General features: G+C 45.0%; 1 protein-coding gene across 7 annotated transcripts in view; it reads right to left on the bottom strand.

Moving 5' to 3' along the window:
* LOC144094162 (ubiquitin carboxyl-terminal hydrolase 8-like) overlaps positions 1 to 25993 on the bottom strand; it is a 402680-nt gene that overhangs the window by 244671 nt on the left and 132016 nt on the right. For all 7 annotated transcript variants that reach the window (XM_077628075.1, XM_077628078.1, XM_077628079.1 and 4 more), the window contains exons 5-6: positions 25256 to 25386; positions 3608 to 3782 (exon numbers count right to left, since the gene is read on the bottom strand). In XM_077628075.1, the coding sequence (XP_077484201.1) occupies positions 3608 to 3782; positions 25256 to 25386 (306 nt within the window). The remainder of the gene's footprint in view (positions 1 to 3607; positions 3783 to 25255; positions 25387 to 25993) is intronic.

The raw sequence follows: 25993 nt of genomic DNA, 5'->3' as shown, positions 1-25993 counted from the left end.
CCTCGAGGTGAGATCGCCGCTGCACGGTGCCTCGCGGGAAAGCAAACTCAGGGGGCTGCAGGGCAGGTCCCCACACAGTCGACCTTTACCACTCAACCTTTCACAATCCTCTGCTTCGTGCTTTTGGAGAAGATTGCGCAAAGCACTGCCCATCCGCTTTTGTACATGATTTGTACAATCTGCTTTTTCAACTGGTATAAAACCATATACCTTTGCTTCCTCTACCGCACGAAAATGCTTGCTATCTCCATCGCAGGGCATTGGGTGTAGCGCAGGCCGTGCCGCTCCAATGATCTTTGGAAGAGCATCAGAGCTGCATCCACCTCCATCTGCCCAGATTTTGAATCTGTATTCTTTTGGCATACATGCTGTGCCTTCCATGCGTTGTACTGGGGGTTCTCCTCTTTGGGTGCATTTCTGCAGCCAAGGCAGTAGTTGCACAGCACTACATAGTCTAACACACAGCCTGAAAAAAGCTCTATGACAGAGCCCACACCAAAATGGTACTGGTGCCCTCTCGTCATCCACGTTCCATCGAAACAGACTGCGATATTTCTGGGAATACCAAAATTCAGTTCTCTGTATAATTCTTTCATTGAGGAAGCACAATCAGTCAGCACAGTTTCAGCAGCTAGCGTCGCGGCAGGCTTCAACTTAGACTTGAGGTGTGCTTGGTAGGTCTTGTTGTGAAGACCCCTGTGTGAGATTTCCATGGTTGAAAAAAGTCATTCAGTGCTGTTTGGCCGTTCCCTGTAGTTAGCGCAGCTCGGGCAGCAAGAATATTTACCAGGAAGGGATTGCACTTTGCGCTTCCAGGTAGACGCTGGGAACTCCACTCGCGCACGACATCGCCGCAAACAGAACACTCCAAGCACAACTGTACAGCAACACCGTATTCGCGAGTGCTTTTCTGGATGGACACGTCGCCACTGCACTGGCGGCACATGGTTTTTTCGAGCAGCCGGTTGATTGCTGACAGATCGACGATCGTGTACGTTGCCGCTGCCGTCGCCGCCGGGCCTGTGTCGCCTCTCTCAGTGCGAAGAGCCTGCAGCTTGCGCTCGGTCGCAGATATAGAAGAGAGCTCTGAAATTCGGGCGTCAGCTCATTCTTGTAGTCTTGGGGGCTCATAAACGTTGTGTCGACGCGCGTTCGTTGCTGGCGGCCACCCGTGTCATCGGAATCGGCCGCGGAGGCGCCCGTCGCGACACTTTCAACTGTCTCGCTTCGATCACCTGCTTCAAGAGCGCACGGACGACCTTCCACTGCATCCTTATGCTTGTTAGAAGGATTTTACGCTTTTAACCGAACTTGTGCGCACTGCGGAACACTTGGCACGGTGGAGACATAGCTCGCTTCCGAAATCAGGCTGAGACTTTTTCAAAATGGCGTCGCGTCCGTCGGCAGCGCGGACCCTAACAAAATGGAGCAGGCCAATGAGCTGCGCCGGTTTTGACACGTGACGGGCAATGACCAATGGCACAGCGAGATTCCGTCTTTCCTTTTTCTTCTTTTCATGGCTAACAAAGTGACGCTGCGCGTGCAGCTCCAATGGAGAGAAAGAAGAAGAAACGCTCTTTCAAACGAGACCAAGATGGCGGCTTACCGGCGCGTCATTTGAAAATGGTGCGCAGCACAAAATGAGCATTTTTGAGGTTCTTTCGCGAGACTTTCTGTTAGAATACTCTCGTTATTTGGCTTTTTCTGAAAAAATATGGGTTTCTCCGCTTTGAAACCTCACCCACATATAGAGAATGACCTCATGGTCACGAATAATCCAAAATTGAATAACTGATTTTTTCGCAATTTTTCGGCCGCAAAGACCCGTGTCCCCCCTCAAGTTCAAATTCAAATTGAGTTTATTTCCGCTCGAAACAACGAAGGAGGCTCAAACAAAAAGTGAAGCAAGTCCATTTGATTATGTTCAAGCCCCCTTTTCATGGCATTTGGTGACGACAGAATTCTAGTTTTAGACATATATACATTTACACATCGTAGAACAAAAACAAAGAATGCTAATTATGCACAGAAAATCTCACAAAATAATTTACACAATGCCAATATGCAATTCTAAGTGCAATGTTCATAGAAATAAGTATGTATAGAAATAATATGTGTGGAACAAAGCAAAAGAAATATTAATTATACAGAGCAAGCTTGACAAAACAATTCACACAGTGCAATTATACAATTGTAGGTGGAATATGTACAATGTAAGTTAGGAAAAAAAAAATAACAGTGAAAGTATTTATTGTAGCGCAACAAAAGCATAAACATAAGGCCGTGAGAATGATCACATCAGGTAAAAGTAAACAGTAGCGTTTATGAAGGTGTTATATTCAGTGGCTTGATTCTAGATCTTCAAGGAAAGCCTTCACCTTGGAGATGTTAGTGCAGTTGATATCAATTTGATTGCAGTGAAGTTTGTTTAGTAATGTTGGAAGTGAGTGGCATAACATTTGTTGACCTAGCTTTGTCGGGGAGAAAGGAATTCCCCAAGGTTGTGAAAATCGCAAGACATGGCAACTTGTTGACTTGCTTAATTGTGCTATTGCACTAAGTTCTTGTTGGTCACTTTGCGGAGTTGTTGTTTGTATTTTTTACCAATATTTATAAGTATAAGCAATGCACACTTGTTATTTTAAGTTGAGTAAAATATTGTTCTTTATGTGCTTGTAGGTCAGCCCATACAATATGGCAAAAGGACTTTTTTTGAAGCATATGCATACTGTCCGCCATACAAGAAAGCAATAGTTTATATGAGAACATATTAATGCATTGTATATGCGCAGTTTCATGGCTTGCGATAAGAACGAGTGAAATTTTGCCAAAATTCCAACTGATTTAGATATGTTTGTTAAAATAACACGGTTGACCCATACATGTTTTCTCTCAGTACCTGCACATGGTGAAGGTAAGCAGGACTTGTTTTTTACATATCCCACATTCCCGACAGTGCATCGCAAGGTTTGTGCCGAATTTCCCTGCTATAGCCGTTGCGTGCTCCCTTGTTCTGTCATTTAAACATCTCCCCCATCTGTCCGTCCTCTGAAATGATTTTCAGAGTAAGGGGATGCGGTAGACAATACCTTATATGCACTCGGAATACTTCGTACGGTGCCTGATTTGACACAGGGATTGGGTGCTGTCGAAAAGATCTCGATGTGGTGTTTGGATGTCAGCTAAGGTGCAATATTGGAGCAGTCTGGCGCAGCAAAATCTAAATGTACCAGAAAAGCGCAAATGGTGCAGCTAGAGCACCACTGCATTGAGAGACACCACAACTAAAAAGAAAAAAAAAACATCTCCTAGGCTCCTTGGTGGCGCTGCCTTTTTGCTTCCATCACGCAGTATGGAGCATATTTTATGACGTTCTGGTTTACACTGCTATGCTCTTCTCTGATGCTCAAGCAAGCACTTTCTAAGCATACAGTGAAGGGTGCACAGCATCTTGGCGCCGGCTTGCCACACCCTTAGGAGGAGGTAAATTCCCAACAAGAACGGGTTGAGAGTAACTACTGCACTCGTCTTTGTCCCTGGCACAATGCTAGCTGACAATCAGGTTGCCCCTGGCAGCAAAGCTCGTGACTGCATCTCGGGGACCTACCCTGGTTTCAGAACCTCTTCGGGAACACTGATGCAATCGACGCTTCTCAGGTGAGAGCTGAGGAAGTCCTGCCTGGGCCTGGCGTCCATGACCAACACCTTGGTGTCGCTGTCCTGGAGCATTTCCAGCAGCTTGAATGCTGACAGCTGCGTTGTGACTGGCACGGCGGCAGGAGCTAAAGCACAAGCACAAATTTCTTGAGGGCAACCCCACATTCATGCACTTTGCAGCAAGTCATGTGCAGCATGCTTTGCGCTCTATAAATGCTGTCACTACTTTGGCAAAGACACACTTCGAATCATTCATTTTTTAAGTTTTCAAAGCCAGTTGTCATGCTGCATTGAATCCAGGGGCAACACTTACCAGTTTTGTTTGGAGCTACTTAAGGTTTCACAAAAAAGGGCAATTCGATTCACACTGCCCCTGTTTTCAGGCAAATGGATATTGCCACTTAACAAATTAATTCAGTACAGAACCCTGCTAACAGTTCAACTGTGCCTTGAAAACAACTGCCCGCTACACTCACCTGTATTCAAGCTGCCATCTAGTATCACTCGTAATGCTACACATGGAAATTTTCTCTTCCAAAGACAAAAAACACCTACAGAGAAAGGACCATAGGCCATGTAGTGAGTGACAAAGGAGCACTGAATACACAAGGATCACAACATGCAAAATGTCAAACTTGAAAGCATAGATACAGTAGAATCTCGGTGATACGAATCTCACGGGATCACGAAAAAGTTTGTATCATCCGAAATTTTGTATCATCCGAACGAAAAAAATTTCGTATGCAGAAGCATGAAAAATGCATTCACGCAGATCTGTTTACGGCTGACGAGATTTATTCGCTGCTGTGCGGTCACAGCTCTCTACTCGCGGTGTGTACCACACGATTAGCGATCGTGACTTTGGCAATGTGCAGGCAATGCCCCGTAGCTCACTGCATCGGTGCGTACCGCACGATTAGCAATCCTGACTTTGGCGATGCGCGGACAGCGCTTAGTGCTCGAGGGTGCGCACATTCGTACTATCCATAAAGGCGAGGAAGAGAGTTCGGAACATCCGAAATTCCGCACATCGTACACAATGCACTCTAGCCTGGGAATTTCGCGAATTCGTATCATCGCGAAATTCATATAAACTGGGTTCGTATCACTGATATTCTACTGTAATAAATAACAGTATTACAGTAGAATCTCACAGTAATGGTCAAGCCATTTCAAGTTCTGAAGCAATTTTTGGAACAGAAAAATATTCATTTTGGAGCACCTTTGTATGAGAACGATAATTCTGGAGCAACCTGGGAGTAGCGCGAACGGAATAAAGGAGTCATCCAGAATAGTTTATTACTATCATCCAGAATAGTTTGTTACTAACGAGGCCAGGTTCAGCCATGTGTAGCTAGGAAGAAAAAAACACAGAAAACAAGTGCTCATAAAAAAACGGTGAAAAAACATTTTATTAATGCTAGCACTGTGTCGCATGCAAGTTCAACCAAGCATGCTTGGTTACGTTCACTTGAGCCATTCTTTTTTCCACGTTGGCACATCTCAATGCTTCTAGGAATTTTTACAAATTCATCAAGGTCGCAAAGCGAACCAGCCAGGCTGAAATTCCCTTTTTCCAACAAAGCTTGACCTCGTTAGACCTGCTCCAAGCTTTTGTTGTTAAACCCAGAAGATGTGACTGCTTCAGCCCGCTTCAGAGTTGTCTGACATGATGCAACCTTTTGACGAAACTGTCATGATGCGTGAACATGAAGGAAGGAAAACTCGGGAAAGGCCCTCACTATCCAAGCTGCAGACCAAAAAGTGTGCTGGAAGTCACGCGCTTTTGCAAGGACTACTGGGAGTATTTGGCCAAAGACGCAGCCAATAGTAACGCTAGGCGCAGCGGCGTCGTTTGCTGCAATGCCTGCTACTCATGCGCAAACATGCTGAGACGGCAGCCAAGTGGGGGGGAGCCAGCTTAAAAAAATGTGACTGCCTCTCCCGAGTTCTTTCCTTCCTGCATGTGCACCAGTGAACTGGCTCCTAAATTCTTCCACACGCCAGAAGCCCACCCTGGACTGCCAACTACGGAAACGTTTTAGTAGGTCGCCAACTGAAAGCCTGAATGGTTCGAAAAATAGCTGCTTTCCCGTGTCCATGTCTTCTTTCTGACGCAGCAAAGGCGCAATACTGATCAATCTGCAGCTTTTGGAGCAGACTGATGCAGCAAAATGCAAATGTATCAGAATGGTGCAAACGTAGCACCACTGATCTCAATAACACAAATTCCATAGGGTTGCAGAAAATATTCACATCGTCTAAAAAGAACAAACACTTAAATGTAGATGCGGGTCTAGAAATGAACAGTTTTATTATTAAAGATATTCAATGAAATTAGGTGTGTATGTGTGTTTCTTCTTCCTGTTTTCAAAAATATAATTATTATCAGTATATCTCAATTAGTTCCTATTTTACAGAAAAATAATTCTTATGGGTCTTTAAAACACTTTTGCCATCTTGAGCTATGCTAATTATACTGTTCGTGAAGTACATCAACATATAAAAATGTTTAATTTTGTCAAAGCACCTAATTATGAAAATATTTAGGTGGCATAACGGTTCACAAAATTTGAAATGTTTGACTCGGCCAAAAAATAACAGCTTATTTCCACAGTTTAGTTCTTCCTGAATTCAACAGTAAAAAAATGATTTGGAATTTCATCATAAAAACAAAATAAAACCTTCCATAAGGCTAGTCATCTCAAAAGCAAAGAAAAATGGATTCTAAGTGCACATGCCAGCCATTCCCAGGTTGTTGCAGAGGCCTAAAAAAAAAATATTTCACAATCGCGAGCAACACCAGGCAGTGATAAAGGGGCCCAGCTTTAAAACAAAACTAAGATGGCGGCCATCAGGGAAGCGACGACATAAAGTCCTGCCACATTTCGCTCTGATATCACCATTTCCAGGCTTCGTAAGCATGCCATATATAGATACTTTAGTAGTTGGAGGTCGAATTTAGCCCTTGAGAAACTTTTTAGGAAGGAGCTAAAGTTGACCCCGAATATGCCATTTTTGCAAAATCGAAATTTTTACATTTTTTTATCATTTTAAGACTCACCCACTGTGCCAGTAGTGGTATGAGGAGTCCCCATGATCCATGAATGTAGAGCAGAGAATCAATGTCAAACGAAATGAAATCAGGTCCTCGTCTTTCCCCTCCAAACTCAAGGTAAGGAAAATTGTCTTTTGCAGGCTTCTTGGAAATATTAAACCAGATTTAACAATTCTTTCTTTCCACACACTGTCACCCAGTGGAACGCACTTCCAAGAGATGTTTTTTTCCGGTGATAATGTAACAGTTTTTGAAGAATGTGTATGAAAAGCTCTAGGTTGATTTGTTGCTTAACTGTTAGCTGATTCACTTTTTTCCCCATTCTGCTGTATATCACGTGTTTGCACTGCACTTTGTTTTATATCTTGTGATTGCTTGCCAATGGTGGCAATGAAATGCATTTTCTTGTGACATATATTGCCCTGCCTTCTTGGTCTCCAATGACTGCAATGAGCAGCAGCTGCTCCCGCTGCTGCTGTTTGTGCTTTTGCCTTACTATTTAAATGGAGAAAGATATTTGCTTAGCATGCCAGAAAGCAATCACGAATGACTCTCTTGTCCTGACTTGTTCGGAGTGTGGATTCTCCTATCATGCTGGAAATTGCTCGGGAGTGGGAGAGGCAGCGGTAAAATCCAAACCAGAGATTGACAAAACATGGCTGTGTCCTACTTGTAAAGCCTCTAAACTCCGGAGTCAGAGCTCCGGGAAAACGAAGCCTGAGCAAGGTGCTGATATGGGAGCTAAGCTGACTATTATGAACAAACGGATTGCCTTGCTCCTACCACTTATTGACAAAATAGAGGACCTATTGTCTGTGAAAGAAACTGTGCAAAACATTGAAAAAACAGTAAAGTTTTTGTCCTCTAAGTATGATACCCTACTTACACTGGTGACTACCCAGGGACAGGAAATCTCCGAGTTGAAAGAGAGAATGCAGAAAGTAGAAACGGAAACATCGATCGAAGAAGTTAAGAAACTGAGGAGGGAACTTAATGACCTTGACCAATACAGCCGCCGCCAAAACTTGGAGGTTCACGGTATTGAAAAAAGTGAGGGCGAAAACTTGCTCGTGAAACTAAATAACGTCGCACGCAAGCTCAACATCCCAGAGCTAACCGCGAAAGATGTAGAAGCAATACATAGGCTGCCTGCAAGGGAGGAAAACACTCCCGCAATCATGGTACGCTTTTCTTCGCGTACAACCAAGGAGCAGTGGACCGAGCAAAAGACACATCTGGTAACTAAGGTTCCCGGCGTTCGTTTCCTTGACAATCTAACTCCTCTGAACAAGAAATTGCTGTGGGTGACAAAATCGAAGGCACTCGAGCGTTCCTATAAGTTTGTCTGGCAAAAGAATGGCAGAATCCTTGTGCGCAAGAAAGAAGGCGACAGCGCTATCCAGATCAGAACTGAAGATGACCTGGCGAAAATGGTGTAGCAGAGCGCGTGCGCTCTGATTCTGTTTTTTCTTTTTCATGGCTGCTTACACCCCAAACTGCGGTTATCATAGCGCTATCACTTTCGCCAACATAGTCAAGGAAACACAAGCACTGAAAAAAACAGCATCGTTTTTTCACCTTAACGCGAGAAGCTTGCGAGACAAGTATCCTGACGTTTGTGCGTACCTGGCAACGTTAAATCATGAATTTACCGTACTTGCATTTTCGGAAACTTGGTTCAGTGATCAAAAGCATGCAGTGAAGCTTGATAACTATAATTATGAATCGCTTGGTCGATGTAACCGACGCGGTGGAGGCGTGGCGCTCTACATCAGTAAACGCCATATGTACAGTATCATCCAAGAGTACTCTGCTATTACGGACAACTATGAATCCCTTGCAGTCAAGTGTCAAGCGTTTGCTGTGACGGTTGTATACCGGCCACCTTCAGGATCCTTGGTGGCATTCTTAGATTTTTTCGAAGACCTTAGTGAGCATTTGTTATCCTTTAAGTGCCCAGTAGTCATTTTGGGAGATTTTAATATTAATTTGCTTTCCTCTGATTTGTGTTCCAGTAAGTTTCAGGATTTAATACACTCGACCGGTCTAATAAATGTTATTAGCATACCTACTCGTGTGACTGCAGATAGCCAGACATTAATTGATTTGTGTTTGACAAGTTGTCATGACAATGGTGTGCGCTCTGGAGTTCTGACAACAGGCATCAGTGACCACATGCCAATATTTTGCTTCCTGCCGGTAACATCACAACCTCAGTCACACCAAAAAGCTCCGCCTCGTAGACATGTCAGTACAGCTGGAATAACACGTTTTCGTGATCTTTTAAGCAGTTTAACGTGGGAAAATGTTTTAAATGTTGCACATCCTAATGATGCATACAACTGCTTTCTAACTGCGGTAACTCAACAATATTATGATGCTTTCCCTGCAAGAATTCTGAAAAAACCTAAGCGTGCAAGAAAGCCTTGGATCACAAACGATTTATTAAACAAGATAAATGCCCGAAATGACTTGTTCAACACGTTTATTAAGACTAAAGATATAAATAAACTGTCAGAATATAAAAAACTGCGAAATAAGTTAAGTGGTGAACTAAAGAAAGCTCGCACAGCGTATTACATGAACAAGTTTACGGCAGTGTACAACTGCCCTCAAAAGGCATGGACCTTGTTTAATTCAATTCTTTCGCAGAGAAGTGACACTATACCCCATGAGTTAGTCGTAGATGGCACAAGCCACGCCGGTGAGTCACTAGCAAACCTATTTAACAATCATTTTCTTACGGCTGGTGCATCTCGCAGCAGCTCGGTCAGTTCATACCTAAATCTAAGTAATACTGAAATAGATTCAATTTTTTTGACGCCAACCACACCAGATGAAATTGAAGGAGTGATAAAAAATATGAAAGATTCTTCTGCTTGTGGTTATGATGACATTGCTGTCCGACCAGTGAAAGCGGTATCTGATATTCTTTGCGTCCCCCTCTCCCATATTTGCAACAACATAATGCGGCATGGTATATTCCCAGACAGTATGAAAATTGCCCGCGTCTGTGCAATACATAAGGGTGGACCTAAGGATGTTCTCGCGAACTACAGACCTATATCTGTATTACCTTTTTTTTCAAAGATACCTGAGTATGTTATAAATAATAGACTTTACAAATTCTTATCAAAGAAAGACATAATAGTAAAACAACAGTATGGTTTTCAGAAAGGAAAAACAGTTCAATCTGCCTTGCTGAACATCAAAGAAAAAATAATAACTAATATTGAGAATAAGATGTATACCGTAGGCATATTTTTAGATTTTAGGAAAGCTTTTGACTCGATTAAACATGATATATTATATAATAAACTTTGTAACTATGGCATTCGTGGAATCGCGCTCGACTTAATTAAAAGTTACTTACATAACCGTTACCAGTTTGTAAAAATCAATAGCTTCACATCAACGTCTAAACTGATACAGTATGGTGTCCCGCAGGGATCTATCTTAGGTCCCCTTTTATTTCTTCTCTATATTAATGACATTGTATGTATTCCTCGAACTCCTGATATTATCTTATACGCTGATGACGCAAATATCTTTTTTCAAGGAACCGACTTAACCAGCATATTAACAGAAGCAAATGCATGGCTTGAACAATTGTCTATCTGGTTATATCATAATCAGCTAGTCCTGAACACAGAAAAAACAAACTACATGATATTTCGACCCAAAAATAAGGCAGCAGATTGTTATCTAAAGCTAGAATTTCAGAAAAAAGTGATAACGCAAGTAAGCAAACAGAAATTTCTAGGCGTGATCTTTCACGAAAACCTTAACTGGACACCACACATCGATAGCATCGGCACCAATATATCGAAAACCTTAGGTATCCTAAACAAATTCAGGTACATTTTACCCACGTGGTTCAAGCGACAGTTGTACTATGCAATGATCTACTCACGACTACACTGCTGCGTACTGGTATGGGGCACGACTTCAAAGGGCAATCTTGAACGGCTTCATATCATGCAGAAGAAAGCGATTCGATTTATTGAAAACTTATCAGCACGTGAACATACTCAAGGTTTTTTCTATGAAAACAAGATTCTTACATTTACTAACGTATTTCGCCAAGTACTAGCACTCAGAATATACAACGAAATTAAACGTGATCAACCAGGCTTTTTCGCAACATATGAACGTGCTCACTGTGGCTACGAGTTGAGAAATGTATTGTTTACTTCAAACCTGATCAGAACATCCTACGGGAAGCAGTCGGTTGACTTTCAAATCCCTGCACTTTTAAACATGTTTCAGGAAATTGTTCAAATAGCCTGTAACTCCAACTCAGTAAATAGTTTTAAGAGACAAGTTAAAACTTTTTAACTAGATAAAGCATAACTACGCTGTTTTGATGTATGCTGTTTTAATTTGTTTGATTTTTTCTTAAGTGTTTTTTTTATGTACGGTATTCCATTGTATCTTGAGTATTGCCTTTGCATTGTATTCTACCTGCTTAGTGATTGATGTTTCTAATAATGGCGTCTTGTACCGAATCTTTCTGATTGTTTTGTAACTGCACAGTTTTGCTGCCTCCTTATTCTTTCTTGTTGTTGGCGCGACCGGCCACTCGTCTGTCCTGATGCAATATTCCGGAGACGAGGCCTCGTCAGGCGTGCATTAAACGCCTTTTGCCTCGTCTACCTTGGCAGTGCTTTATACCAATGTGTGTTATTCGGTCTTGTATTGTAACCAGTTCTGTCAAAATAAAAAGAAAGAAAAAAAAATAAAATAAATAAAATAAACCTCAGCCTTCTTCTCTTATAGCCTCTCTGGGCACTTGGCCGGCGGTTAAGTGCAGTTTCAATGCTGCCGTTTTTATTGCTTTTTTTTATTGGGGGGGGGGGGGGGGGGCTACACTATATTTGAAGGGATCACGGGAGCTGGGACACGCTTAGGTCAATAAAGGGAAGGGTGCGCTTCTCGTCTTCGTAGGAGAGTTTAAAGCGCCTACTCATTCTTTGTTATGACCAAGTGGTGCGGCCACAGTTGTTTGTTGTATATATAATCGAGACACAATGCCCGAAAACATATTTTGACAGCAGCTCCACCCCCATTCGTAATAAGCGAGTGCTCATGATAACTGCGGCCGTTATAAGTGGGCTCGATGTTTTATCTGATGTTGTATCTCTATAACAATATATGTAGCACAGCTCTGCATTGTAGGCTTTGGACTACGCCTCCATTTCAACTGGAACCAAAAAATATTAAGGAAAAGTGTCTTGACCCCTAAGAAATACCTAATTAGGCTTGGGTCATTTTTCTATTTATGAGAACTGATTAAGGTATGTCAAAACTAATTATACTGACGCCAGCACTCATGCAGACGAATGCACCTATCAAGAGGAAAAAGAAGTGTTGTAGAAGCGCTTGTCCAGGGCTACGCCACTACTGACTCTCGGCCGCTTAACGCCAATGTGACATCTGGTAAAGGTGCTGGGTGCATCGTTGATGTACGCCCCCTTCAAGCCACAGTTCAAGCCCCTGACAAATACCTAAGATAGACACACCAGTCCACCAGGGCAGTCGCAGATTGCAAGGCCTATCTCCCAAATTTGGACTACTCCCTTCTAATCCACCCCGAAAGGCTACCACAATGAATCCTCCAGCAACAGTTCCGCCAGTCCTACTCCACTACCAGCGAGAGCCACCCCATTTCCACGGCCAACCCCACGAGGACGCCGAAGACTGGCTGGACCAGTACAACCGGGTGGCCATATACAATGGCTGGGGCACTGACTGGCAGATGCCTCAGGTTTATTTCGCCCTCGAAGACCATGCGAGGACCTGATTTATCAACAATGAATATGGCCTTCGAACGTGGGATACATTAAAAACCAAGTTCCTCCAAGTCTTCAAGGACAGCAAGTTACGCAAGGAGAAGGCTGACCTGCTCTTCCGGGCCCAACTCCCCGACGAGAGTGTGACGGTGTACGTCGAAGAAATGAAGCGACTCTTCCAACATGCGCACCCAAGCATGTCGGAGGAGAGGAAGGTCAGCTTCCTGATTAAAGGAGTTAAGGAGCAGCTGTTAGTCGGCCTGGCTCGAAGTCCTCCAGTGACTGTAACTGACTTCGGAAAAGAGGCGAGCTTCATCGAAAAGTCTCTTGACATGAGGGCCTGACACTACGACCGCACAACAGCATCGATGCACACAGCCACCGTGGAGGGAGCCACGATGAACTCTGGAGAATCTCTACGTGAGATTATTCGATCCATCGTGCGAGAAGAAATGGCGAAGCTCTTTCCGGCTAAGGTGCAGCCTCAGGTTGCCACACTTGCTGATGTTGTTCGTGACGAGGTGCAACAAGCTTTAAGTACGAGCACACCACTACCTCTCCCAGGCCCGATACAACCGCAGCACCCTGATCTCAGCTACGCCACCGTCACATGTCGTTTCATCCCGTCCCTGCCGAACCCACGTTATGAAGCACCTGCCTCCGCCGCTATACGGAGTCAACCTCTCCAGCCGAATTCTCCACAGCGCCTAGGCCGACGCAGAACGGATATGAGAGCGCCAGACAATCAGCCGCAGTGCTATCATTGCAGTGAGGCTGGACATGTTTGGTGCTACTGCCCAAACAAGGAGATGGGCCTTCGAGGATTTCCCGTCGGCTATCCCCGTCCGACGTGTGGAGAACGACCACTGGAGATCACTGACTACATCTCGCAAGCGGACTCAGCACAGCGCCGCTTCTCTCGTTCACCATGCATCTACACCATGCACCATGCATCGTTCACCATGCACCATGCACCATGGAGTGGGCAAGGCAACAGCAGCGGCGGCACGATGCTAAAGCGCTGTCTCTTCATTGTGCAGATCCTTGGATGCGTCGTCAAGCCAGTTTCGTGGGACTGTGTGCCTAGTGACGTCATCTGCGTGTGCTTCTCGGACGAGTCGCCGATCATCGAGCAGCACGCGTGGACCTTCGCCCGTGCATCGGCCGACTGCCCTATCGCCCCTGTGTGCGATAGCTATGGCTTGCCAGGGGGATCAACGGCCTGGCTCCTGCGTGTTCCATGGATCTTTGATACCCATGCGCGCACCATTGACATTGGCAGCACCGCAACGTCACCAGTCAAGGGTATAAAAACGCCACCTGAGGCTTCGTGCGTCAATGGGCAAGGCAACAGCAGTGGCGGCACGATGATAAAGCGCTGTCTCTTCATTGTGCAGGTATGTTACCTTGAGAATTCCCGATGCCTGAAATCAGACAATCGATCATTGCTGCTGTTCCTCTGCCCACAAGACGCGGTTGACTTGTGTTCAAATGTATTGTACTGTATCAGTCATGTTTTGCTGAGTGGATACGTAGAGCTCAATCCAGGCCCCCCATAAATCTGACCCCTCAAAAGAGCCCGCTAAAAGCCCGGTAAATAACGGCAATTCATTAAAGTACAGTGAGAAAATGACAGCCCTTCTGTGCGCCCTACGCGCTCTGCCACTGAACATTCGGCTACTGTTGTAAGTTCAACCGAAACTGATAATATTGTCACTAGGGGTGTCACTAGGGGAAATTTTCGAATACGAATCGAATACGAATATGAAGAAAAAATGGCTTCGATTATTGAATCGAATATCGAATATCTGGTCAGCACGAAAAATAAATTCAGAAAAGATAAACAAGCAAACATTGAAGCTCATATTTTTTTCAAAATAGCGTATGGCCTTTGCAAGTGAAATAAACAAAGCTAGACTGCCTGAGCACCTTATATAAAAAACATGATGTGCACAGAAATATATACTACTTAATTGAACAGCATAACAGTATCCAACCTGTAATGTGGTCAGGCAAAATGAAATCCATAACACGACAAGACTGGAAACAAAAATAACATGATGGCTAGTAAAACCTCATTAATTCGGAGTTCAAAGAACCGACAGAAATGCCCGGCTTATTCGAAGGTCGGTTTAGAAAAAGCCCCGCAGCCCCGAAAAAGAAACAAAAAAACTACCGAAAATGCGGCAGTCATAGGAGGCGGCTCTATCGCGCAAATACGTGTAATCCCGTGACGAGCACAGAGTTTCGGCGTGCTGGAAGACATCGCGAACATAAGCGACCTGGGAACGCACATTGATGCCAGAATGGCAAGACTGCTTCTAAAAGGAAAAAAAAAATGACCAGCGACACGTCTGAAAGCGGCACGGTACTGAAACTGGATGACTGACGAATGCGCGGGCCGACAGTTGCCATTGCCACGGGCGAGTGGCGAAACTCAGAAACCAAAACTACGCGGCCAAGTTATTTTTTTGACCTAGTGACAAGGGCCCTTCGAACGTTATCATGCCTGCTGTTACGCCCACTTAAGAGGTGCATGGGTTACAGTGCACCATGCAATAGGCGGAATTTTTACAGGATCGCCTGCCCTGTTGTGACACCTCGACTCGCCCCTTCAGGAGCCTCACGCGAAATTCCGCAAGTAGGCTTTCCCGCATAGCGTAGTTGACCAAAACAAGATGGCGGTGGTCACGCTCAGAGAGTTAAGATGACAGAACGAATGCCATGGGTGTGGGCTTTAATTAAATAACATATTACGAAAAGATAAAAATTAACGCGCTTTCGCGTTACAAATGTTGCAAGCGGGTCGTCCCCCATCTCGTTCGCAGCACGTGTGGTATGTGGGAAAGCAAACTTGCGGAATTGCGCACAAGGTCAAGCCTAGCGGCATCGGAACGCGATCGGTCCACGCGATGAACGATGGAGAAGAAAGAGAACAGGGCCTTTATATTGTTTTCCTGGAACTTTAAACTCTATATTCAGATCATTAGCACAGATATTGCGCTTTTGCAACAATCATATTTACGAAAGTCGGCCCGGTATACGATCTCTGCCAAGTTACTAAGAAAAGAAGCGCCAACAGAGACAAGACGTAAAAAGTTCTACTCTGCCAAGTATTTGGGAATTTTCGAATATTCGAAAATTCCCGAATATCATTTCTCGAATACGAATATGAACCGAATATGAAAGATATTCGATTCGTATTCGAAATTTCGAATATTTGCACACCCCTAATTGTCACCATGCTTAGTGAATTCCTTGAAAGGAAAAAGCAAATGGCCGAAGACCTTAGCAATATTAAGTCATTCCAAGCTTCCGAGAACTCACGTTTTGATGTGCTTGAAACCCGTGTGGCTGCACTTGAATCGTCTCCATCTAGTCACAAAGCTAATGCCAGTGAGTCTGATTTTTTTGCGCTCCGAACTAAAAACATTAAGTGGAACTGTAGCTCGGTTAGTTGCAAAGAATGACGACCTTGATAACCGTTCTTGTCGCAACAAAATTATCATACACGGCTTGGACGAAAACCAAGATGAAAAAAAGAGGACTCTGCTAGATAGGGTTACATCGATATTTTCCGTTAAACCGTAAATTACGCTCCCCCACATTGAGCGTTGCCACAGAATCGGTCAAAAGCAAAAAGGGCATCCACACCCAGTCATTCTTAAGTTGCTGGATTTCCAGGAAAAGTTGTTGGTGATGAAAAACGTCTCGATACTTAAAAGGTCTGATTACTACATTAGTGAAGATTTTTCGGCCAACGTCCGCGCTATTAGGAAAAAAATTTGGGATGCTTCAGCACTTTTACGAAGCCAGGGTTATGTGGTAAAGTTACGCTATGATCACGCTTTTATCGACAAGGCTCGCTACATTCGGGACGACGTTTTGAATGCTTTTATCAGAGACCTGAAGTTTTCGATTACTCGCACTTTCCAATCACCATCTCGCGATTCTTCCCCTCGATATATTTTCTGAGTCACCACGTTACGCTTCCCCTCGTTGACTGCCAAATAATTCTGATTGTAACCTTTCCATTTTGAACCTAAGTGCCAGAAGCATAACTAACAAATTCACAGACTTTCTATCTTTAATCACTGCGCACTCACCTCATGTAATTGGCATCACAGAAACTTGGCTGCATGACGACATATTAGACTCAGAATTCAGGCCTCCTGGCTACGTTGCGGTTCGCACAGACAGACGCCACACTAAAGGTGGTAACGTTGCGTTGCTTTTTCGTTCTGACCTCAAGTTATCAATAATGTCACCGCCAGATGACATAGAATCAGTCTGGTGCAAACTTTATATGAACAAAAGTCATGTCGTAATCGGCGCCTTCTACCGTCCTGCAAGTTCCTTTGTAAATGAAGTTCAATCTCTTAGTATATTAAAACTGTTTTTAGAGGCTATTGAATAATATTGCCTTTTCTTGCATATGTTTTTTTTTCTCTACTCACATTGTCTCTGCTGTTCGCCATTGTTGTGCTCCTTTTTTCTCTACGTTGTTTTGTTTACACCCACCCCTGCAATAGCCCAATAGGGTTGCAGTATGTACAAATAAATAAATAAATCTCCGCGTCGCTACAGCTCCCCAGGACAAGGCCAGTCTCGGGGTCCCCGTAGGGGAAACTAGATGCACAGGATCAGGAGTAAAACCAGTCAAAAGACGGAACACAGCGAAGAGACGAGGCACACACATGACGACTGGACTAGCAACTGTGCTTTATGCAAGAAAACAGTCTCCCAGGAAAAGTGGCAAAGTTTGCGCAGCTCAGTTAACAACAATCTACATCTAAAGACAAGCTGTGATCTATCGCCGTTGCGAAAGGAAGCCAAGTTCCTTCTGCATGAGGTAGATAGAAGGACTGCTGATGCAATCATCTCCTTGAATACTAATGAAGAAGGCTTCGAGGATTTCGCGCTCAACTTTTCCCTTGCCTCTGCCGACAATACTAACATTGGAAAATAGCGGGTAGCAACCGCATTCCCGGCAATGTCAAGGCAAGTTAGCGCCGTCAGTAGGGGACAGAGAGTTGTGGTGTTCTCTTAGTCTGTCATTAACACATCGGCCTGTTTGCCCAATGTACACTTTTTCGCAGGTCAACGGAATTTTGTAAACCACACCTGTGGCACAGCTGACGTAGCGGTTTTCATGCTGCGTCGAATAAACCGGCCGATAACTATCCCAACGTTCTGTTAGCTGATGATATTGTGTTAGTGACAGGCAAACTCAAGGAGAGGTCACTAGAAAGTGTTACACCTATATACTTGTAGGACTGAACTGGTTCTATGGACACATGAGAAATCATGCAGGAACGTATAACAGGATTACGACAACGGTGGAGAGATAAAAGCTTGCACTTATGAGGGTTAAGTTCCATTAGCCATTGGTTACGCCAGTTCTGGACAGCATTAGGATCACTTTGAAGAGATGCTTGGTTAGCAGGTTTAGTAACTGCACGATAAATTACACAGTCGTCAGCAAACATGCGTATATTAGAGGTGCCTCGTTAACGTATATTAGGAAAAGTAGCGGGCCGAGTACAGATCCCTGAGGAACACCTGACATTACCGGAAGAGAGTTAGAGTTCTTACTGTTAAAAGAAACAAATTGGGAGCGATTAGATAGGAAGGCTTCAAGCAACTTCTTTATGTAGGGGTGCAAATTTAATCTAGAAAGTTTTGTCAGTAAGCGTTTATGGGGTACTTTATCGAAGGCTTTCGCGAAATCCAAAAATACTGCGTCGGTCTGTTGATTGCAATCAAGGTTTATGTGCAGATCATGTAAGAGTTGCCAGTTGGGTACCGCAGGAGTATCCCCTGTGGAATCCATGCTGTGCCGGGTGAAAAAAGTTGTTAGAGGCAAGGAAGGCCATGATATGGGTGTAGATGACGTGCTCCATGATTTTGCAGGGTACGCTGATTAAGGAAACGGGGCGGTAATTTAAGGGCGAATTTTTGTCACCTGATTTGCAGACTGGAACGACCTTCCCATGTTTCGAATCCTTGGGCAGTTGGCCAGTGAGAAGTGATTGCGTGAATAACAACGATAAGAAAGACGCACATGCATCTTTTGTGTTTTTTACTATTTTAGTGTTGATGCTATTGATGCTGGCGGAGGATGAGAGCTTCATTTTTTCTATTAATGATGGGATTCCTGTTGGAGAGAATATAAGCGGAGGCATAGGTTTCATGACAGATGTCGGTTCTGAAGGAAGTGACATGCTAGCTTCTTTCGTAAACACAGATGAAAAGGCCTCATTGAATAGATTGGCACAGGCTGCATCTGAGACGGCTTCACCTGATGCATCAGAAAGGGAAATATTACGTGCGTGCTGTGGGTTGATGACTTGCCAGAATTTACGGGGGTTAGTTGTCAGCATTTTAGGCAAATCGTACTGAAAAAAAGCCCGCTTGGTTTCACGAGTTTTATTTTAGGTATGCTTTTTCTGCCACATAGTATCTATTCCAAGCGTTCTCACTGGGATGCAATTTTGCTGAGCGGAAGAGGCGTTTCTTTTTGTTTTACAGACGTTTTAGACAATCTTGAACCATGGGTTTCGCGGGCTCTTTCGTATGACTACTTTTGGAATAAATTTGTCTACCAATTCTTCAATTTTATTTTTGAATAATAACCAGTTTTTCATGAATCGTTCTTTGCTGAAAGTTGGGTTCAACAAGGGCTAGGGAGGGGCGAAGTTCGTTATTAATAGCAGCATAGTTTCCCTAATCATATAATCAGATGGTATGTCTATTGGTTGCACGGGGCAATGGTTTAATGGTGAGGCAAGCGTGTATTATTTTTTGATCACTAACACCTAGATGATACGTGATGGAATGAACACATTCTGTATGATTGGTTAATATTAGATCAAGAGTATTAGCGCTGTCTTTTGTTACATGTGTTGGCTCAGATATTAGTTGTACCAGATTGAAATTAAGGCAGACATCAAGAAATTCATTAGCTTAATTGCTACCTGTAGCGGTTAGGTTCTGCCAATCAATGCTAGAAAAGTTGAAGTCGACGAAGACGAAAATGCCGGCTTTAGGATGCTTAGTTTTGATTTCATTTAATGCATTATTAAATTTGTGCGGAAAATTTCGACTATTATTAAGGGGTTTATAGCAAACGCCAACGACAACTGACTGTGGTGAAGAGTGGAATAGGTTCCACAATATTTCGATGTCTGATGAAAGGTTAATGGGCGTGCATAACAGTTCTTGCCTGGTTGCAATAAGTATGCTTCCTCCCCTCCTATCTTTGCAGTCATTGCGATAAACACTGAAATTAGGCAAGTCAGCGAGGACTTCGCTGTCAGATATGTCAGTGTTGAGCCACGTTTCAGTCAAGATTAGTAAGTTACTGGAAGATGATGAGACGAGATTAGAAACGATGTCCCGCTTTGAAATAAAACTGCGAAAATTCTTGAAGATCGCTGACAAGGAAAAAGCGGCTTGCGGCGAATGTTTCAAACGTTTTGCCAAAATTTATTGCCCTGCACTTCTTTTACAGTTTGCGAGGTCTCATCGAAGATGTAATGTCTTGGACCGATGTGTAGTGTTTTGAAACGCAAGGTGAATTTAACTGTTATGGACTGCACATGGGCAACTAGCTGTTTGCGAACATGACGAACAAGAGGAGAAAAGTCTTCGCCAATGCTGTAGTCTGTCTCTTTAAATTTTTTCCATTAGAGAGGATGCTGTCTTTAGTTTTGAACGACGTGAATTTTACGATGATTGGACGATTGCGACCTGTCGGGTGGCGCCCAAGGCGATGAGCGCGCTCGATTTGATTAGGAAGTATGGTGAAATCCAGATGCGTAGAGCAATGGCTAATGACTGTTTCCTCTGAATCCGCAAAACTTTCAGTAAGGATTAGTGTTGGGAATATTGTGGAATATTAGATTATCACAGCGAGAGTGGTTTTCAGCATCGTCTACACGCGCTTCCAATTTCACGATCTGTAGGCTTAGTTGGGTAGTTAAAGTTCAAAGGCTGTCTATTTCATAATTAATTGCAGCGAGCGTAGCGTAGTGAGATTCCAGAACAATCATGCACTTGTTTACATCGGCCAGAGTTGAATCAGTTGTTCTGAGCTATGTCTTAATGTCCTGCAAGTCGGAGATTAGGGTAGTTTGGCCAGCTGTTAATTTCTGCAGTTCGGAAATTAAGGTTTCAGAGTTGTTCGCCCCAGGATTCGTCTCCACATCACCTGACAGGAGTAGAAGCATACAGAGCGTGCGTAAGCATACATGAACAACACTGGAGCAGCACTGCGGGCTCGGCAGCTGCATTAGTAACTAATTGCTGGTTTTCTTAGCATAAAGAGAAAACTTATTACCAACCTGTATAGCATAGAGGAACGGATTAGTAGACTGTGCTTTCACACAGCTACCGAGCCCGCAGAGCGGCGGCGACAGGTGCGGCCCTTTTATAGCCGGCGAAGTCGCTGATGATGATGTCGATGATGGTTGCCATTCAATATCCGGGAGGCAATATTCCGGCGGCGGCGCAGGCAAATCCAGTATTGGTCACGATGTTATTCCAGGATAGGCGCAATATTCATCGTCAGTGATGAACACGTGTGAAGATCCAAGGGAAGCAGCCAGCATGAAAATGTTCCACCACTCCGGCAGTCACCTTATCAAGTGTCTGAGGCTATCAGCACACAAGTGAAAGAAATGCTCGCCAACGACGTTATTAGACCTTCTAGGAGCCCGTGGCCGGCACCTGTCGTGCTTGTGAAGAAGAAGGATGGCACTTTACAATTCTGTGTTGACTACAGTCGGTTAAACAACATCACCAAAAAGGATGTGTACCCGCTACCCAGAACTGACGACGCCTTGGATCACTTATGCAACACCAGATATTTCTCCTCCATAGACCTGAAGTCTGGATATTGGCAAATCGAGGTGTACGAGAGGGACCACGAAAAAACGGCATTCATCACTCCAGACAGCCTGTACGAGGTTTCAGGTGATGCCATTTGGTCTTTGTTCGGCACCTGCAACATTCCAAAGGCTCATGGATACCATTCTTGCGGATTTGAAGTGGCAAACTTGTCTGGTCTACCTGGACGAAATCATCGTTTTTGCCCCGTCTTTCGAGGAGCACCTGCGTCGCCTCGAGAACATATTGCCGGTCATTACTTCATCAGGCCTTGCTCTAAAAGCCGAAAAATGCGATTTTGCATACGAAGAGTTCTTAGGCAATGTCCTTAACAATGGAAGGGTCCTTCTGTATTACGAGAAGACATCTGCCATTGCCAATTTTCCACCACCGCATCACCAAAAGACAGCTCGTCGCTTCCTCGGGCTATGCGTGTATTACCGCCGCTTTGTGGAGAATTTCTCAAAACTTTCCTCACCCCTTACTGATCTGCAAAGGCGCATGTACCTATCCAGTGGGAACCATCACAGCAGATGGCGTTTCAAGAGGTTCAACGTTGCCTGCAGTCACCCCCAGTGCTGGCGCACTTCAATGAACTTGCAGACACAAGGATCCAAACCAAAGCAAATAACCTTGGTTTGGGCGCTGTCCTAGTTCAAGTTTGACAGGACCAACCACGTGTCATCACCTATGTGAGCCACGCACTTTTGAAAGCAGAAGCCAACTACTCTGCCTCTGAAAAAGAATGCCTCTCCATCGTGCGGGCAGTTTTGAAGTTCAGACCATACCCTTATGGTCGCTCTTTCAAAGCAGTGACTGCTCATCACGCACTATGCTGGCTGACCAACCTCAAGGATCCCTCCGGGCACATCGCACAATGGAGCCTTCAACTCCAGGAGTTCGATATCACCACCATTTAAAAATCAGGTCACATACACGCAAACGCAGACTGCTTATCTCGTGCTCCCGTGCAAGTAGCTCTGGACGACGATGATGACGACGAAAACTTCTTGAATGCAATAGATACCAACGATTTCACCGAGCATCAACACGGCGACCCCGACCTCTGCGACATCATTCATTATCTTGAAGGCGCCAGCGGGAGAGTTCCTAAAGCCTTCAGGCGAGCTTTGTCGTCTCTCTGCATATGAAACGGTGTTCTCCTCAAGAAGATTTTCGGCGCCAACAGCAGGCAATACTTGCTAGCCGTCCCTGTCAAACTACATGATGAAATTCTTCACGCCTGCAGTGACGAACCAGCTTCCGGCCATCTTGGTGCTACTAGTAAAAAAGCCAGAATTCAAGACAAGTACTACTGGCCTGGCTTGGGTCTCGATGTAGTGCATTACGTCTGCACTTGGAAGCATTGCCAGCACCGTAAGGTTCCCCCCGTGAAGCCAGCCGGATTCCTCAAGCCCACTGGGCCGCCTTCGAAAGCATTTCAGCAAGTCGGCATGGACTTCCTCAGACCCTTTCCTACATCAGGCTACGGAAAAAGGTGGATCATAGTAGCCACTGATCTCGTGCATTATGCGGAGACAGCATCTCTTCAAAGTAGCACCGCCATCGAAGTAGCCCAGTTCTTTGTTCATCAAATCGTCTTACGTCATGGTGCTCCACAAGTTTTGATTACGGACAGAGGGGCTGCCTTTACCTCTGAGCTCCTGCACCATATTCCAATTTTCAGTCACCCAGTCACCGTAGGACGACTTCTTATCATCCCCAAACTAACGGACTGATGGAACATCTTAGCAAGACCCTTGCAGACATGCTTTCAAGGTACGTGGACGTGCGGCATAAAACCTGGGAGGACGTCCTACCTTATGTCATGTTCGCGTACAATACAGACGTACAGGAAACAACCAACATGACACCATTTGGCCTAGTGTATGGACGTCGCGCGACGAAAACACTCGATGCCATGCTGCCTCATGTCGACGATCACCCAAATGACGACACCGCGTCCTTCTTGCAACGTGCTGAAGCTGCTCACCCACTCACACTGCTTCGAATTCAGGACCAACAGGGCCAGGACGCGCAACGCTACAACCACGGAGGCGTCATGTGGAACACCACCAAGGTGACCTTGTCTAGGTTTGGTCTCCTGTCCGACGACGCGGACCGAGTGAAAAGCTCTTGTGCCGCTATTTCGGTCCTTACCGAATTGTGTGACCGTTGGAGCCCTGAATTATGAAGTCATCCCTCATGAGACTCAACAATCTCAACGCCACCACTGGCCCGAGGTGGGCCATGTGGTTCGACTGAAGGCAATCGGCCACACAGAATAATAACTCGAAGTTTCTAAGAATGTCCGGAACATGTAGATAGAGTTCATGCAGTAAAAAGACGAGTTCAGATTCCTGTTTAGTGCACCTTTAAGTGATGCGCCACTGCTGCCACCGGTGGGGCTTGTGTGACCCAGGCTGCTCTTCCTGAGTAAAAATCATTAGCAGTGAAAGGGTGCACAAATAAAACGGAATGGAATTCACGGCAGGCAATCGAAGCAGTCTCGTCTTTCCAAGTCATCTTCCTAGCGTGAAAGGGTGCACAAATAAAACGGAATGGAATTCACGGCAGGCAATCGAAGCAGTCTCGTCTTTCCAAGTCATCTTCCTAGGCGGCTTCAGGCGTGGCTGTCATAGTTCGTTACAATTGCCCCAGGAACGAAAAGGAGCCACCCTGACAATCTATGGCGAAAGCAAGAAGTCGTAGTAGGTCTTGAGGCGGCTGACGTGGACACTTTCTCGGCCACGATGGTGCAAATCCGAAGAAGGGGTGAGCGGCTCCAAAATGTAATTCACTACAATATACCGTATGAATGTGTGTAAGGACCGCACTTTTCCTCCAGGTTCGAGGGCCAATTTTAGGGATGCGACCCTTGCACGTGATATGTTAAAAAAAAAGACTCAGAGCTGATGCTGTGCTTTGGTGCATGCTCACCCCACAAGAAGTCGATCATGCAGCGTGTCCGTTGTCAACGCGTAGCCGCTGTTCCGCACTTCAACCACATAGCAGAGCAGCTCTTCCTCCAGTTCGGGGAACCTTCACGGCTTGCCTCGGAAAGCATGCTTTTTGCAGCTTGTGCTCCTCAATGCATCCTTTTGGTTGCACCATCGTTGGGTGTACTTCCTGCCCACATCGAATTTCCTGCCTGCCACACGCTCGAGCGGAAACTCCCAGACGTGTAGCTATTAAGGCGCTTGCCCACTGTGCTAAAACTGCAACGCTCGGCAGCAGCACACGAAAGCCACAACTACGGGAAACTAACATGCTACCACAACACCCGTGCCTTAGATAGCCACATCACCACATGGAGGAAGGAGCTGGTGATACTGATGCCGATATGGATAGCGGAAGCTCGTGATAAAGAAAAAAATTTACAGCGACGATGATGAGCCACGGCTTCTATCCGCGGACGGCACCTGGAAGCTGTTGTGCGTGTGCACAGCCTCCGTGATCAAGCGCACCGCTACTCGCAGCTGGAGCTGATTGCGGAGGTCACGTTGCGCATGCATTTTGAAGGCTATTCCCGTGTAGGTCATGAAAATTTCAGGTGCGGTCCTTACACAGATCTTTCTTTCTTTAATATTTCCTTCGGAAAAACAAGGCCCGGCTCATACATGTGTTTATGCAGTAACTGCCAGGGTGGGCTGGTTGTGATGGCACCAAAGGATCACATGACCTAGGTGGCCCAGCTAGGGGATTTTAGGACAACTCCGCCGGATTTTCTGCCTTAACACCAAGTAATTAAGGCGCCACAGCTTATGCTGTACATTTCACGCAGGGCTACATGGCTGTAACAGACATGTGGTGCATAAGTCAGAGGTGCCACAAAAGCCAATTCTGTGCTCCCACCTACCTGGCTCAACAACTGTGTCCTCCACAGGCTTTGCAAGCTCGAGCTGCAGAGGAGTTTGTGGCTGCTTGGCCTCTTCTTCCGCTCTCTTTTCCTGGGCCTCGGCTTCTTTGGCATCCTTCAGGATGGCATACCTTTGCAGAGAGAAGGAGATGCTACTTTTCATTTTCGCTCTCAGCGCAACACGAACGGGACACAAGACGAAGGACTAGCACAAACAGGCGCTGACTATCAACTGGTTTTTTATTGAAGAACGAAAAGTATATAAATACGAACAGTGAACTACTTATCAATCAACAAAAGTTATCTGGAAGGCACGTGGGAGGTTAGATAGCTCAATTCCCTCTCGGATAACGTTATGGAAGGGCTGCTGATACATTTTGCGCCGTTGTGGTAAATGTAAAAAGCTTCCATAACTTCGCGTGTTAATTTATTGTTATGTCGGAACAAGATGCGCGTGTTCTTGTAATCGGGAACACATTGGCATTTTTTGCACTGGAAAGACGCCTGGGCAAGGGGGTCCCCTTTAGCTCTCCTTTCTGCATGATCCTTTTCATGCCTGCATTGGCATTGCCTGCTGTGGAAGCCTGTGTGAGACAGGGGGTCATTTTTTCTGGTATTTTCATGCTCCATCAAGCGTTTGTTAACGCACCTGCCAGTCTGGCCAATGTACATGGCACCGCAAGAGAAGGGGACCTGGTATACCACCCCTACCTCGCAAGGTATAGATGGTGACACATG

The sequence above is a fragment of the Amblyomma americanum genome, chromosome 6 (assembly GCF_052857255.1).
Source record: "Amblyomma americanum isolate KBUSLIRL-KWMA chromosome 6, ASM5285725v1, whole genome shotgun sequence".
Lineage (NCBI taxonomy): Eukaryota > Metazoa > Arthropoda > Arachnida > Ixodida > Ixodidae > Amblyomma > Amblyomma americanum.
The sequence above is the reverse complement of the archived record's forward strand: the minus strand, read 5'-3'. Positions and strand labels throughout refer to the sequence as shown.